This window comes from Oncorhynchus kisutch, linkage group LG8 (genome assembly GCF_002021735.2).
Source record: "Oncorhynchus kisutch isolate 150728-3 linkage group LG8, Okis_V2, whole genome shotgun sequence".
NCBI lineage: Eukaryota > Metazoa > Chordata > Actinopteri > Salmoniformes > Salmonidae > Oncorhynchus > Oncorhynchus kisutch.
In genome coordinates this window covers 10,348,818-10,366,252 of record NC_034181.2, presented here as the reverse complement: position 1 = coordinate 10,366,252, position 17,435 = coordinate 10,348,818, and the positions used below count along the sequence as shown (strand labels likewise).

The window sequence follows — 17,435 nt, the reverse complement described above, 5'->3', positions numbered from 1 at the left end:
GTGAGAGAGAGAGACAGACCTGTGAGAGAGAGAGACAGACCTGTGAGAGAGAGAGAGACAGACCTGTTACAGAGAGACAGACAGACCTGTTACAGAGAGAGACAGACAGACCTGTTAGAGAGAGACAGACAGACCTGTTAGAGAGAGACAGACAGACCTGTTAGAGAGAGAGACAGACAGACCTGTTAGAGAGAGACAGACAGACCTGTTAGAGAGAGACAGACAGACCTGTTAGAGAGAGACAGACAGACCTGTTAGAGAGAGAGACAGACAGACCTGTTAGAGAGACAGACAGACCTGTTAGAGAGACAGACAGACCTGTTAGAGAGACAGACAGACCTGTTAGAGAGAGAGACAGACCTGTGAGAGAGAGAGACAGACCTGTGAGAGAGAGAGACAGACCTGTGAGAGAGAGAGACAGACCTGTGAGAGAGAGAGACAGACCTGTGAGAGAGAGAGACAGACCTGTGAGAGAGAGAGACAGACCTGTGAGAGAGAGAGACAGACCTGTGAGAGAGAGAGACAGACCTGTTAGAGAGAGAGACAGACAGACCTGTTAGAGAGAGAGACAGACAGACCTGTTAGAGAGAGAGACAGACAGACCTGTTAGAGAGAGAGACAGACCTGTTAGAGAGAGAGACAGAACTGTTAGAGAGAGAGAGAGACCTGTTTAGAGGAGATAGAGGAGAGACGACCTGTTAGAGAGAGAGAGAGAGACAGACCCTGTTAGAGAAGAGAGAGAGACAGACCTGTTAGAGAGAGAGAGAGAGAGAAGACCTGTGGAGTAGAGAGCGAGAGACAAGACCTGTGAGAGAGGAGGAGAGAGAGAGACAGACCTGTGAGAGAGAGAGAGACAGACCTGTGAGATGAGAGAGAGAGAGAGAGAGAGAGAGAGAGAAGAGGAGAGGAGAGAGAGAGAGAGAGAGAGAGAGAGGAGAGAGAGAGAGAGAGAGAGAGTGAGAGAGACAGACCTGTGAGAGAGAGACAGAACTGTTAGAGAGAGAGACAGAACTGTTAGAGAGAGACAGACCTGTTAGAGAGAGACAGACCTGTTAGAGAGAGACAGACCTGTTAGAGAGAGACAGACCTGTTAGAGAGAGACAGACCTGTTAGAGAGAGACAGACCTGTTAGAGAGAGAGACCTGTTAGAGAGAGAGACCTGTTAGAGAGAGAGACCTGTTAGACAGAGAGAGACCTGTTAGAGAGAGAGAGACCTGTCAGAGAGAGAGAGGAGAGAGAGAGACCTGTCAGAAGAGAGAGACCTGTCAGGAGAGAGAGAGAGACCTGTCAGAGAGAGAGACCTGTCAGAGAGAGAGAGAGACCTGTCAGAGAGAGAGAGAGACCTGTCAGAGAGAGAGAGAGACCTGTGAGAGAGAGAGAGAGAGAGACAGACCTGTGAGAGAGAGAGAGAAGACCTGTGAGAGAGAGAGGAGAGAGAGAGGACAGACCTGTTAGAGAGAGAGAGAACCTGTTAGCGAGAGAGAGAGAGACCTGTTAGCGAGGAGATGAGACCTGTTAGCGAGAGAGAGACCTGTTAGCGAGAGAGGAGACCTGTTAGCGAGAGAGAGAGACCTGTTAGCGAGAGAGAGAGACCTGTTAGCGAGAGAGGAGAGAGAGACCTGCTAGCGAGAGAGAGAGACCTGCTAGCGAGAGAGAGACCTGCTAGCGAGAGGAGACCTGTTAGCGAGAGGAGACCTGTTAGCGAGAGGAGACCTGTTAGCGAGAGGAGACTGTTAGCGAGAGGAGACCTGTCAGCGAGAGAGAGACCTGTCAGAGAGAGAGAGACCTGTCAGAGAGAGAGAGACCTGTCAGAGAGAGAGAGACCTGTCAGAGAGAGAGAGACCTGTCAGAGAGAGAGAGATCTGTCAGAGAGAGAGAGACTGTTAGAGAGAGAGAGACCTGTTAGAGAGAGAGAGAGAGACCTGTTAGAGAGAGACCTGTTAGAGAGAGAGAGAGACCTGTTAGAGAGAGAAAGAGACCTGTTAGAGAGAGACCTGTTAGAGAGAGAGAGACCTGTTAGAGACCTGTTAGAGACAGAATATTTAATACCAGTTTCTACACACCTCAAAAATGTGAAATCTGTTAATTTCACATGCTCACAATATTTGGCACACATTGAATAACATGATGCCATGCCAGTGCCTCACTAAAATGTATCCACGTAGATTTCTTAAAAACCTACAGACGTTCCGCAGCTGGACCTGACCTTCAGAGCTGGCATATACACACCAACCAGTCTGAAGAAGTGTGTGACATCCTGTGTGTGTGTGTGTGTGTGCAGCTTCCCAGTGTGTGTGTGTGTGTAAGAGAGAGTGTGGTGAGAGAGTGTGTGTGTGTACAGCTTCCAGTTTCTGCAACATAAACCCTGGCCTGTGATGCCAGGTAGAGAAGGGGTAGTGCCAGTCTTAGCCCAGTTGCCAACCCCAAAGCCTTAAAAAAGGCAGGTAACCACTAAGCACATCAACAAACTGCCCGCCACTGCCCTCTGCAGGCCAGGAAGACACATTACCTGGTATTATCAAGAGGGTGTCGGTTGTCCTTTGGTACAACACACACTCCACCAAAGCTAGTGAGAGTCAGCAGGTAGCTTGAGATTTGTTGGTTTAAATTGCAGATGAAGGCTAGAAACAGAAGTCATTTAGGACATTTCCTCACATCGGTAGTGTTTGTTTAGCATTTTTGATTGGTGAAGGGTTGTGTGTGACTGATGCTGATGATTCTGTAGACTACTCACTAGTCACTACCATTTTCTATTAAACAACTACATAAAGTAGAATAAAGTAGTGGGTGTTATGGTTACATTCTCCCCCCCCCCCCCCCCAAGCCTGGGTGTTACAGTTAAATGTTTCCCCAGTGCCCAGACATGCCGGAGGTTACCTGGCAACCTGGAGAACAGAGAGAACCGCTTTAGAGAGAGGTGGCGAGGACGAGATGACACCACTGAGAGAGACAGATGAAGGAGAGGAAATACAGAAATGAGAGAAACAGATGGAGGTAGGAGATGAAAGAGAAAGAAGAGATGGAGGCAGGAAATGAAAGACAGAAAGGAGAGAAAGATGGAGGGAGAAGAGGATAGAGAAGACAGGAAGGAGAGAAAGATGGAGGGAGAAGAGGATAGAGAAGACAGGAAGGAGAGAAAGATGGAGGGAGAAGAGGATAGAGAAGACAGGAAGGAGAGAAAGATGGAGGGAGAAGAGGATAGAGAAGACAGGAAGGAGAGAAAGATGGAGGGAGAAGAGGATAGAGAAGACAGGAAAGTAAAGAAGAAGAATAGAGGAAGGAGAGGAAACAGAGGTACAGAAAGAGACAGAGAGAGGTGACACAGACACACACACACAGACACACAGACAGACAGACAGACAGAGACAGACAGAGGACATGAGTAAGGTTACAAATTCTAGAAAATGTCAACAAAATCCCTGGTTTTCCAGAAATCCTGGTTGGAGGATTCGGTATTTCCTGCTAATTCCCTCCTGAATCCGGGAAACCTCCAAATGGGATTTGGGATCTTCACTATAGTCTAGATTACTATACTGATGTCCCCCAGCGACTGGTTCGTACGTAAAACGTCCTCCATTCAGGCTGCAAAGGATTCAATTTCCTCCCGAACTAGGAACGCTAGTCCCAAACGTCTCACATATACAGCAGTCTGTACCTCTAGCTGAACGCGGGGTGCAAAAATCAGGAAGTGGCCTTCCTAGGCATTAGCCACTCTAGTATTGTGGTGAATAACTGTGCATCATAAGGGAAGTAAGCATATTTTCACTGTTTCTTTCTCGCCTTCACACCATCAAATCTAGTTAAGGAGGAAATTGAAGCCGTTGCAGCCTGAATGGAGGAAGGTCTATGTACGAACCGGCCGCCGGGGGACCCAAGTGTATTACCAGCTGGCCACATCAAGCCCAGACGATAGTAGAGATCCATAAAACCCACTAGCGACAGCACAGGCTAGTGTGGTTTTGAGTAAACAAGGTGGAACATATACACGTTAAAGTACTTAGATAAACCATTGTTTGACAGACACTGACAGGTCACAGGCAATGTTCACATGTGACAGTCAAAGAGAGAATCTCTGTTCGATTTGAGCTGTAGATGAGTGATACATTATTCTCAGATAATAAACAAACAGGTAACAGAGAAAAGGAAAAAGGAGAGAAGTATAAACAGAGACAGAAGTGAGTGAGAGACAAAATAATCTGTAAGGACAGAGAGAGAGGGAGGGAGAGAAAGAGAGGTAGAGGGAGGGAGGGAGAGAAAGAGAGGTAGAGAGGTGGGGAGGGAGGGAGAGAAAGACAGGTAGAGGTAGGGAGGGAGAGAAAGAGAGGTAGAGAGGTAGGGAGGGAGGGAGAGAAAGAGAGGTAGAGGTAGGCAGGGAGGGAGAGAAAGAGAGGTAGAGGTAGGGAGGGAGGGAGAGAAAGAGGTAGAGGTAGGGAGGGAGGGAGAGAAAGAGAGGTAGAGGTAGGGAGGGAGGGAGAGAAAGAGAGGTAGAGAGGTAGAGAGAGAGAAATTAGTAAAAGTTAGAGAATCTACCTCACTTGCTTTGGCAATGTTAACATGTTTCCCATGCCAATAAAGCCCTTGAATTGAATTTAATTGAGAGGGAGGGAGAGGTAGAGAGAGAGAGAGGTAGAGAGAGAGATAGGTAGAGAGAGAGATAGGTAGAGAGAGAGATAGGTAGAGAGAGAGAGCGAGAGAGAGAGCGAGAGGTAGATCAACTACTGACTACTACACTGATCAACTACAACACTGATCAACTACAACACTGATCAACTACAACACTGATCAACTACAACACTGATCAACTACTGACGACTACAGTGATCAGCTACTCACTACTAGATTGATCAAATACTGACAACTACACTGATCAACTACTACACCGATCGACTACCACACTTACCAACGACCAAACTTACCAACTACTGACTACTACACCGATCAACTACAGACTACCACACTGATCAACGACTACACAGACCAACTAACAGCAACTACACTGATCAACTACCACACTGACCAACTACTGACTACTACACTGATCAACTACTGACTACTACATGGATCAACTACCACACCGAACCACTGATAACTACACTGATCAACTACAGACTACCACATTGACCATCCACGACACTGGTCAACCACTGACAACTACACCGATCAACTACAGACTACCACACCGACCAACAACTACACTGACAACAACTACACCAACCAACAACTGACAACTACACTGATCAACTACTACACTGACCAACTACTGACTACTACACTGATCAACTACAGACAACTACGCCAATTAACTACTGACTACCACAGTGATGAACTACACTGATCAACCATTGACAACTACTGAATAACTACTGACAAGCACACTGACCAACTGACACTTACACTGATCAACCACAACACTGATTAACTACCGACCACTACGCCGATCAACTACTACTCTCACCAACTACTGACTACTACACTGATCAACTAAACTGATCAACTTCCCTGATCAACTACACTGGTCAACTACCACAGTTATCAACTTCTGACAACTACACCACTTTTCAACTACTGACAACTACACTGATCACTTCAAATCTGTTGTCTTGCCCATTCACCCTCTGAATGGCACAAACACACAATCCATGTCTCAATTGCCTCAATGCTTAAAAATCCTTCTTTAATCTGTCTCCTCCCCTTGAAATCAGCAACAAGGGTTTGGCAGTGCTGTGAACTGACCAATCAGCGAGACTGAGTTTTTTTAAAATGTCATTATTTAACCTTTATTTAACTAGGCACGTCAGTTAAGAACAAATTCTTATTTACAATGACGGCCTACAAAAAGGCAAAAGGCCTCCTGCTGGAACCGGGGCTGGGATTAAAAATCAAATATAAATATAGGACAAAACACACATCTCGACAAGAGAGACAACACAAAACTACATAAAGAGAGACCTAAGACAACAACAGCATGGCAGCAACACATGACAACACAGCATGGTAGCAACACAACATGACAACAGCATGGTAGCAACACAACAGACTGTTCTGAGAGCAGTTTTCATTTGCATCGTCAATCTATCTCCTGGCCACTAGATGTTAGCAGTGAGACGTCTCAACACTGTCATCACATAACCCACTGAAGTTTGGCGATCCTCAACAGTCATGACAACTGACAACAGAAAGCCACTGAAACCAAGGGAGTAAAATGCTACTGGAGTGAAGGAGAGAGAGAACAGAGTTTGAGATAGAAGAGAGACAGACAGAGTAAAGGAGGAGAGAGAGAACAGAGTTTGAGAGAGATAGAAGAGAAACAGACAAAGTAATGGAGGAGAGAGAGAACAGAGTTTTAGAGAGATAGAAGAGAGAGATAGAAGAGAGAGATAGAAGAGAAACAGACAGAGTAATGGAGGAGAGAGAGAACAGAGTTTGAGAGAGATAGAAGAGAGAGATAGAAGAGAAACAGACAGAGTAAAGGAGGAGAGAGAGAACAGAGTTTGAGAGAGATAGAAGAGAAACAGACAAAGTAATGGAGGAGAGAGAGAACAGAGTTTGAGAGAGATAGAAGAGAGAGATAGAAGAGAGAGATAGAAGAGAGAGATAGAAGAGAAACAGACAGAGTAATGGAGGAGAGAGATAGAAGAGAAACAGACAGAGTAATGGAGGAGAGAGAGATAGAAGAGAGACAGACAGAGTAACGGAGGAGAGAGAGAGAGGACTCACCTAACGTGGGAGCACTGAGGGCCATGACTCCGTAGTACGAGAAGGGTCCAGTCTCAAACTTCATGTTCTCGTTCCCGGCTTCCACCTCCACCCGACCCTGAGCGACACACAGGGATACACAGACAATGGATTAGGGACAAAGAACAACCCCAGACCAGATCTGAATGGCTGGACGGGACAAGGAGATTGAGGGCGTAAGGAGACTTCTTTGAATGTGTCGTCACAGAGAGATGGCCGGAATAGAGACAGAGAGAGGTAGATGGACAGAGACAGACAGGGTGAGAAGGCCTCTATGGTGTTGTCACAGAGCTGGCAGGGTAGGGTGCTGTGGGGGGGGGGGGGGAGGAATGTGTGAACTGCAGCAACACAGCACAGTTAATTCCCCCCGCTCATATTCCTTACTCACATACAACATTGACCCTGGAACCCTCTAAACAGTGGGAGGGAAGGAGAGGAGAAGAGAAGAAGAAGAGAGGGAAGGAGAAAGAAGGAGAGAGGAGAAGAAAGAAGAAGAGAAGAGAGGGAAGAAGAGAGGGAAGAAGCGAGAAGAAGAGAGGGAAGGAGCGAGAAGGAGAGGAGAGGAGGGAAGGAGCGAGAAGGAGAGAGGGAAGGAGCGAGAAGGAGAGAGGGAAGGAGCGAGAAGAAGAGAGGGAAGGAGCGAGAAGAAGAGAGGGAAGGAGCGAGAAGAAGAGAGGGAAGGAGCGAGAAGAAGAGAGGGAAGGAGCGAGAAGAAGAGAGGGAAGGAGCGAGAAGAAGAGAGGGAAGGAGCGAGAAGAAGAGAGGGAAGGAGCGAGAAGAAGAAGAGGGAAGGAGCGAGAAGAAGAGAGGGAAGGAGCGAGAAGAAGAGAGGGAAGGAGCGAGAAGAAGAGAGGGAAGGAGCGAGAAGAAGAGAGGGAAGGAGCGAGAAGAAGAGAGGGAAGGAGCGAGAAGAAGAGAGGGAAGGAGCGAGAAGAAGAGAGGGAAGGAGCGAGAAGAAGAGAGGGAAGGAGCGAGAAGAAGAGAGGGAAGGAGCGAGAAGAAGAGAGGGAAGGAGCGAGAAGAAGAGAGGGAAGGAGCGAGAAGAAGAGAGGGAAGGAGCGAGAAGGAGAGAGGGAAGGAGAGAGAAGGAGAGAGGGAAGGAGAGAGAAGAAGAGAGGGAAGGAGAGAGAAGAAGAGAGGGAAGGAGAGAGAAGAAGAGAGGGAAGGAGCGAGAAGAAGAGAGGGAAGGAGCGAGAAGAAGAGAGGGAAGGAGCGAGAAGAAGAGAGGGAAGGAGCGAGAAGAAGAGAGGGAAGGAGCGAGAAGAAGAGAGGGAAGGAGCGAGAAGAAGAGAGGGAAGGAGCGAGAAGAAGAGAGGGAAGGAGCGAGAAGAAGAGAGGGAAGGAGCGAGAAGAAGAGAGGGAAGGAGCGAGAAGAAGAGAGGGAAGGAGCGAGAAGAAGAGAGGGAAGGAGCGAGAAGAAGAGAGGGAAGGAGCGAGAAGAAGAGAGGGAAGGAGCGAGAAGAAGAGAGGGAAGGAGCGAGAAGAAGAGAGGGAAGGAGCGAGAAGGAGAGGGAAGGAGAGAGAAGGAGAGAGGGAAGGAGAGAGAAGGAGAGAGGGAAGGAGAGAGAAGAAGAGAGGGAAGGAGAGAGAAGAAGAGAGGGAAGGAGAGAGAAGAAGAGAGGGAAGGAGAGAGAAGAAGAGAGGGAAGGAGAGAGAAGAAGAGAGGGAAGGAGCGAGAACGAGAGGGAAGGAGAGAGAAGGAGAGAGGGAAGGAGAGAGAAGAAGAGAGGGAAGGAGAGAGAAGAAGAGAGGGAAGGAGAGAGAAGAAGAGAGGGAAGGAGAGAGAAGAAGAGAGGGAAGGAGAGAGAAGAAGAGAGGGAAAGAGAGGGAAGGAGAGAGAAGAAGAGAGGGAAGGAGAGAGAAGAAGAGAGGGAAGGAGAGAGAAGAAGAGAGGGAAGGAAAGAAGAAGAGAGGGAAGGAGAGAGAAGAGAGGGAAGGAGAGAGAAGAAGAGAGGAAAGGTGGAGGAGGGGATGGAAAGAGACAGGAGAAGAGAGGGATTAAGAATTAGGATTAGAATGACAGATTTAACTTCTGTCAGCAATTTATTTCCTTCCCAGAAATAAAAGAACATATACATATGAACAGAAACCTCCTCAGGCACTCTGACCCAGCTCAGCTCTCTGTCAGAACAGAAACCTCCTCAGCCACTCTGACCCAGCTCAGCTCTCTGTCAGAACAGAAACCTCAGCCACTCTGACCCAGCTCAGCTCTCTGTCAGAACAGAAACCTCCTCAGCCACTCTGACCCAGCTCAGCTCTCTGTCAGAACAGAAACCTCCTCAGCCACTCTGACCCAGCTCAGCTCTCTGTAAGAACAGAAACCTCCTCAGCCACTCTGACCCAGCTCAGCTCTCTGTCAGAACAGAAACCTCCTCAGCCACTCTGACCCAGCTCAGCTCTCTGTCAGAACAGAAACCTCCTCAGCCACTCTGACCCAGCTCAGCTCTCTGTCAGAACAGAAACCTCCTCAGCCACTCTGACCCAGCTCAGCTCTCTGTCAGAACAGAAACCTCCTCAGCCACTCTGACCCAGCTCAGCTCTCTGTCAGAACAGAAACCTCCTCAGCCACTCTGACCCAGCTCAGCTCTCTGTCAGAACAGAAACCTCCTCAGCCACTCTGACCCAGCTCAGCTCTCTGTCAGAACAGAAACCTCCTCAGCCACTCTGACCCAGCTCAGCTCTCTGTCAGAACAGAAACCTCCTCAGCCACTCTGACCCAGCTCAGCTCTCTGTCAGAACAGAAACCTCCTCAGCCACTCTGACCCAGCTCAGCTCTCTGTCAGAACAGAAACCTCCTCAGCCACTCTGACCCAGCTCAGATCTCTGTCAGAACAGAAACCTCCTCAGCCACTCTGACCCAGCTCAGATCTCTGTCAGAACAGAAACCTCCTCAGGCACTCTGACCCAGCTCAGCTCTCTGTCAGAACAGAAACGTCCTCAGGCACTCTGACCCAGCTCAGCTCTCTGTCAGAACAGAAACGTCCTCAGCCACTCTGACCCAGCTCAGATCTCTGTCAGAACAGAAACCTCCTCAGCCACTCTGACCCAGCTCAGATCTCTGTCAGAACAGAAACCTCCTCAGGCACTCTGACCCAGCTCAGATCTCTGTCAGAACAGAAACCTCCTCAGCCACTCGGACCCAGCTCAGATCTCTGTCAGAACAGAAACCTCCTCAGCCACTCTGACCCAGCTCAGCTCTCTGTCAGAACAGAAACCTCCTCAGCCACTCTGACCCAGCTCAGCTCTCTGTCAGAACAGAAACCTCCTCAGGCACTCTGACCCAGCTCAGATCTCTGTCAGAACAGAAACCTCCTCAGGCACTCTGACCCAGCTCAGCTCTCTGTCAGAACAGAAACCTCCTCAGGCACTCTGACCCAGCTCAGATCTCTGTCAGAACAGAAACCTCCTCAGCCACTCTGACCCAGCTCAGATCTCTGTCAGAACAGAAACCTCCTCAGGCACTCTGACCCAGCTCAGATCTCTGTCAGAACAGAAACCTCCTCAGGCACTCTGACCCAGCTCAGCTCTCTGTCAGAACAGAAACCTCCTCAGGCACTCTGACCCAGCTCAGCTCTCTGTCAGAACAGAAACCTCCTCAGCCACTCTGACCCAGCTCAGCTCTGTAAAGGACATACAGCCCTTGAATAGACCATCAGAGTATACAAAGGACATGTGTTTACACACCTCCACACCATGCGTGGTATGTTTAAAGTAGGGGAGGTCAGAGAGAGAAAGAATAGAACCAGACAGGAGGGGTGAAAAGCTAGACGCTATTCTAGTCTGACCTGCTCTACATGTCCATCCATCAGCTTTCACAATACACCCCACACACACACACACACACACACACACACACACACACACACACACGTCCTGGGTTCAAATATGTTCAAAATCATTTAAATACTTTATCTGTGCTTGATTGAGCTTGTCTGGGATAATGAATCAACAGAATGGTCCCAAAACTGCAAACTCTGCCCATCTGGCTCAAAGTATTTAAAATATTTAAAATAGCATTTGAACCCAGGTGTGGTTTACAGTGCAATACACACAGCACATTACGAGACATTTAATGATAGCTGGGAACACCATAATACGTTTAGCCTCAATTGATATGGTTGAACATTATGATCAGGTCACACAGGAACATCAAGCTGAGTGGATTACACAGTGTGTTCAACCAGAATATGACTTGAACATTAGCCGTTGAACAGAAGCCAGTGCTCGTAGTGTGTGTGTGTGTTCGCTAGCAGTGTGTGTGTGTGTGTGTGTGTGTTCATGTAACCACATGGGTCTAGGTAGGTCTGGGTCAAAGTTCAGGTGTTTATGAATGAATCATCAACGGTGAGAGAACCCTAACTGACCCCTCCTGAGAAGAGAGTTCTCTGTGTTCCACTGACTGTCTACTAGAACTTGATGAACCTCTAGAGCAGGGACCGGCAACTCTAGTCCAAACAGGCCCTGCAGTGTGGGTGTATCTCACACCATGATTACTTGATTATTTGTGTCAGTGCTGGGCTGGAACAAAAGGCTGTACGGTCTATTATCTCCAGGAGCAGAGGTTATCTAGATTACAGCTGGTGTATCTGTTGACAGGACGAACTTGCATGACCCCCAGAGTGTGTTTGTGTGATAAAATTATGCATACAGCTGGGTGTGTGTCAAAATGTTCTGCCTTCATAACCGACTGAAATTGTCCGTCCCTGTCGGACCGGTCTCACCTGCCTGCATGTTGTGTGATAAAAAGGCTTTATGAAATAATGGCTGATATATTACTGAATAGGGCTGCCAGTAGTTTGCAAACGGCTGCACATCATGTGATGAGTGGCCAGCTACAGTGGAGCAGCAAAACGCCAGTACACACACAATCTACTAGCACCCACACCCCATCCTCCCACCAAAAATCATTCTCCCCTCCCTCCCTACCTTTCTCAATCCCCTCCTCCTTCTCCGCCTCCCTCTCTCCTTCCCCGCCTCCCTCCCTTCCCCGCCTCCCTCCCTTCCCTCCCTCCCTCCCTTACCCGCCTCCCTCCCTCCTTCTCCGCCCGCCTCCCCCGCCTCCCTCCCTTCCTTCCCTCCCTCCCTCCCCTCTCTCCTTCCCCGCCTCCCTCCCTCCCCGCCTCCCTCTCTCCTTCTCCGCCTCCCTCCCTCTCTCCTTCCCCGCCTCCCTCCCTCCCTCCCTCTCTCCTTCCCCGCCTCCCTGCCTCCCTCCCTCCCTCTCTCCTTCCCCGCCTCCCTGCCTCCCTCCCTCCCTCCCTCACACCAAGGGGCAAATATTTGATCGCTGATGACAATATTCTGGAAACAGAATCGACTGACGTCTGGGAGCAGACACGAACAAACAACCAACCAAAAATAGGCCTATGTAATGGCGTGTAACAGGAAGGACACAGTCTCACACACACACACACAATAATAACGGTGGAATGAAGATTGGGGCGGAGGGAGATTATCTGGAAGAGAATGGTCCCGTTTCTCATGACTCTGCTCCCACGCCTATGCTATTAACAAATGCTGCCCCCCCCCCCCCACACACACACATTTCCAAAAACAACCGAGTCATTCATTCATGAACACAGCGCCTTTCGGAAACTATTCAGACCCCTCAACTTTTTTTACATTTTGTTACGTTACAGCCTTATTCTAAAACAGCAATCGACACACCCCATTGTGACAAAGCGAAAACATATTTTTGGACATTTTTGAAAATGTATTAAAAAACAAAACACAGAAATACTGTATTTACATCAGTATTCCGACACTTTGCTAGGAGACTCTAAATGGAGCTCAGGTGCATTCTGTTTCCATTGATCATTCTTGAAATGTTTCTACAACTTGATTGGAGTCCACCTGTGGTGAAATCAATTGATTGGACATTATTTGGAAAGGTCCCACAGTTGACAGTGTATGTCAGAGCAAAAACCAAGCCATGAGGTCGAAGGAATTGTCTGTAGAGCTTGAGACAGGATTTTGTCGAGGCACAAATCTTGGGAAAGGTACCAAAACATTTCTGCATCATTGGAGGTCCTCAAAGACACAGTGGCCTCCATCATTGTTAAATGGAAGAAGCACCAAGATTCTTCCGAGAGCTGGCCGCCCGGCCAAACTGAGCAATCGGGAGAGAAGGGTCTTGGTCAGATAGGTGACCAAGAATCCGAAGTTCCTCTGTGGAAATGGGAGAACCTTCCAGAAGGACAACCATCTCTGCAGCACTCCACCAATCAGGCCTTTATGGCAGAGTGGCCAGATGGAAGCCACTCCTCAGTAAAAAGGCACATGACAGCCCGCTTGGAGTTTGCCAAAAGGCACCTAAAGGACTCTCAGACCATGAGAAACAAGATTCTCTGGTCTGATGAAACCAAGATTGAACTCTTTGGCCTGAATGTCAAGCGTCACATCTGGAGGAAACCTGGCACCTTCCCTACGGTGAAGCATGGTGGGGGCAGCATCATGCTGTGGGGATGTTTTTCAGCAGCAGGGACTGGGAGACTAGTCAGGATTGATGGAAAGATGACCAGAGCAAAGAATCCTTGATGGAAACCTCCTCCGGAGCGCTCAGGACCTCAGACTGGGGGCGAAGGTTCACCTTCCAACAGGACAACAACCCTAAGCACACATCCAAGACAACACAGGAGTGGCTTTGGGACAGCGTTCAGAATGTCCTTGAGTGGTCCAGCCAGAGCCTGGACTTGAACCTGATCGAACATCTCTGGAGAGACCATAAAGTAGCTGTGCAGCAACGCTCCCGATCCAACCTGACAGAGCTTGAGAGAATCTGCAGAGAAGAATGGGAGAAACTCCTCAAATGCTGGTGTGGCAATTTTGTACCCAAGACTCAAGGTTGTAATTGCTGCTAAAGGTGCTTCAACAAAGTTCTGAGTAAAGGGTCTGAATACTTATGTGAATGTTATATTTCCGGTTTGTTGTTTTTGTATAAATTTAAAATAATTTAATCAATTTTAGAATAAGGCTCTAACCTAACAAAATGAGTGCCCACTTTTTAATTTTGCTCCAGAGACTAAGTCCAGCCGTGCACCTGGTGATTGAATGGGTTATCAGATGCAAATTTCGAGATGGTTTTTGGGGCCCTCTGGGGGGTGCTGGAGGTCCATGGCCGGGTTGGGGGACCCCCCCTCCACCCGGGTCATTTTGAAAAAATGTCAAAAAACCTTGAAAAAATGTTCAGCTTTTGCTCCAGAGACTAAGTCCAGGCGCGCACCTGGTGATTGAATGGGTCTAAATGCCTTCAGGGGGGTCTGAATACTTTCCGATGGCATTGTACGTCATGATACCACAAATAACCAAATCTCTCCCCTTTCCATCTCCTTTAGACCAATCCCTTTGTAGCAGTACAAGAGCAGCCGTCAACAAACAATTCCCATTCCACCTCCTAACATTCTATTGTTGGCAGGCTCCATCCACCTCCTAACATTCTATTGTTGACAGGCTCCCTCCACCTCCTAACATTCTATTGTTGGCAGGCTCCATCCACCTCCTAACATTCTATTGTTGACAGGCTCCCTCCACCTCCTAACATTCTATTGTTGACAGGCTCCCTCCACCTCCTAACATTCTATTGTTGGCAGGCTCCATCCACCTCCTAACATTCTATTGTTGACAGGCTCCATCCACCTCCTAACATTCTATTGTTGACAGGCTCCCTCCACCTCCTGACATTCTATTGTTGACAGGCTCCATCCACCTCCTAACATTCTATTGTTGGCAGGCTCCATCCACCTCCTAACATTCTATTGTCGACAGGCTCCACATGTCAGTGCTCTCCCACCCCCCTAAACATACACTACATTGCCAACAGTACACGCCTTCAAATTAGTGGATTCTGCAACTTCAAATCAATGTTAATGGTCACATACACAATTTAGCAGATGTTGTGGGTGTAGCGAAATGCTTGTGTTTCTATCTCCAACAGTGCAGTAGTATCTAAAAACTATTCACAACAATACACACAAATCTACAAGTAAAATAATGGAATTAATACACACACACACACACAGTTGAAGTCAGACGTTTACATACACCGTAGCCAAATTCCGTTTTAGGTCAGTTAGGATCCCCACTTTATTTTAAGAATGTGAAATGTCAGAATAATAGTAGAGAGAATGATATATTTCAGCTTTTATTTCTTTCATCACATTCCAAGTGGGTCAGAAGTTTATATACACATAATTAGTATTTGGTAGCATTGGCTTTAAATTGTTTAACTTGGGTCAAACGGTTCGGGCAGCCTTCCACAAACTTCTCACAATAAGTTGGGTGAATTTTGGCCCATTCCTCCCTACAGAGCTGGTGTAACTGAGTCAGGTTTGTAGGCCTCCTTGCTCGCACACACTTTCTCAGTTCTGCCCACACATATTCTATAGGATTGAGGTCAGAGCTTTGTGATGGCCACTCAAATACCTTGACTTTGTTGTCCTTAAACCATTTTACCACAACTTTGGAAGTATGCTTGGGGTCATTGTCCATTTGGAAGACCCATTTGTGACCAAGCTTTAACTTCCTGACTGATGTCTTGAGATGTTGCTTCAATATATCCACATAATTTTACCTCCCCATGATGCCACCTATTGTGTGAAGTGCACCAGTCCATCCTGCAGCAAAGCATCCCCACAACATGATGCTGCCACCCCCGTGCATCACGGTTAGGATTGTGTTCTTCGGCTTGCAAGCCTCCCCCTTTTTCCTCCAAACATAACGATGGTCATTATGGCCAAACAGTTCTATTTTTTGTTTCATCAGACCAGAGAACATTTCTCCAAAAAGTAAGATCTTTGTCCCCTTGTGCAGTTGCAAACCGTAGTCTGGCTTTTTAATGGCAGTTTTGGAGCAGTGGCTTCTTCTTTGGTGAGCAGTCTTTCAGGTTATGTCGATATAGGACTCGTTTTACTGTGGATATAGATACTTGTGTACCTGTTTCCTCCAGCATCTTCACAAGGTCCTTTGCTGTCGTTCTGGGATTGATTTGCACTTTTTGCACCAAAGTACGTTCATCTCTCTTTTTTTTTTCTGAGGTCTTGGCTGATTTCTTTTGATTTTCCCATGATGTCAAGCACAGAGGTACTGAGTTTGAAGGTAGGCCTTGAAATACATCCACAGGTACACCTCCAATTGACTCAAATGATGTCAATTAGCCTATCAGAAGCTTCTAAAGCCATGACATCGTTTTATGGAATTTTCCAAGCTGTTTAAAGGCACAGTCAACTTAGTGTATGTAAACTTCTGACCCACTGGAATTGTGATAGTGAATTATAAGTGAAATAATCTGTCTATAAACAATTGCTGGAAAAATTACTTGTGTCATGCACCAAGTAGATGTCCTAACCGACTTGCCAAAACTATAGTTTGTTAACAAGAAATTTGTGGAGTGGTTGAGAAACCAGTTTTAATGACTCCAACCTAAGTGTATGTAAACTTCCGACTTCAACTGTTATATTAGATTGAGCAATTTCAGAGTGGCATTGACTAAAATACAGTAGAATAGATTACAGTATATACATATGAGATGAGTAAAGCGGTATGTAAACATTAAAGTGACTAGTGTTCCATTATTAAAGTGACCAGTGAGTCCATGTCTATGTATATAAGGCAGCAGCCTCTAAGGAGCAGGGTTGCGTAACCGGGTGGTAGCCGGCAAATAATGGCTATTTAACAGTCTGATGTCCTTAAGATTGAAAAATATCTATCTTGGTCCCAGCTTTGATGCACCTGTACTGACCACTCCTTCTGGATGGTAGCGGGGTGAACAGGCCGTGGCTCAGGTGGTTGTTGTCCTTGATCTTTTTCAGCCACACCCATGGCTGACGGGTGTATAAAATCGAGCACACAGCCAAGCAATTGCCATAGACAAACATTGGCAGTAGAATGGGCTTCCTGAAGAGCTCAGTGACTTTCAACATGGCACCGCTATTTATTTATATTGGTTTATTGAACCTTCATTTAACAAGTCAGTTAAGAACAAACATTTTTTTACAATGACGGCCAACCCCAGACAATTGTGCGCCGTCATAGGATGCCACCTTTCCAACAAGTCAGTTTGTCAAGTGTCTGCCCTACTAGAGTTGCCCTGGTCAACGGTAAGTGCTGTTACTGTGAAGTGGAAATGCCTAGGAGCAACAACGGCTCAGCCGCTAAGTGGTAGGCCACACAAGCTCACAGAACGGGACCGCCGAGTGCCGAGGAGCACGCAGCGTCTAAAAAACGTCAGCACAAGAACTGTTCGCCAGGAGCTTCATGAAATGGGTTTCCATCGCCGAGCAGTCGCACACAAGCCTAAGATCACCATGCGCAATGCCAAGCGTCGGCTGGAGTGGTGTAAAGCTCGCCGCCATTGGACTTTGGAATGAATCACGTTTCACCATCTGGCAGACGAATCTGGGTTTGGCAGATGCCAGGAGTACACTACATGCCCCAATGCATAGTGCAAAGTGTAAAGTTTGGTGGAGAAGGAATAATGGTCTGGGGCTGTTTTTCATGGTTCGGGAAATCGTAACGCTACAGCATACAATGGCATTCTAGATGATTCTGTGTTTCCAACTTTGCGGCAACAGTTTGGGGAAGGCCCTTTCCTGTCTCAGCATGACAATGCCCCCATGCACAAAGCGAGGTCCATACAGAAATGGTTTGTTGAGATCGGTGTGGAAGAACTTGATTGGCCTGCACAGAACCCTGACCTCAACTCTATC

General features: G+C 47.5%; 1 protein-coding gene across 2 annotated transcripts in view; it reads right to left on the bottom strand.

Moving 5' to 3' along the window:
• LOC109896203 (metal transporter CNNM4) overlaps positions 1-17,435 on the bottom strand; it is a 70,276-nt gene that overhangs the window by 7,589 nt on the left and 45,252 nt on the right. Inside the window, exons 5-6 of one of the 2 annotated variants that reach the window (XM_031829665.1) lie at positions 6,718-6,814; positions 1,996-2,940 (exon numbers count right to left, since the gene is read on the bottom strand). In XM_031829665.1, the coding sequence (XP_031685525.1) occupies positions 2,762-2,940; positions 6,718-6,814 (276 nt within the window). In that variant the 3' untranslated portion in view covers positions 1,996-2,761. Of the gene's footprint in view, positions 1-1,995; positions 2,941-6,717; positions 6,815-17,435 lie in introns of those variants that run through there. The other variant, XM_020490501.2, reaches the window with a different exon arrangement.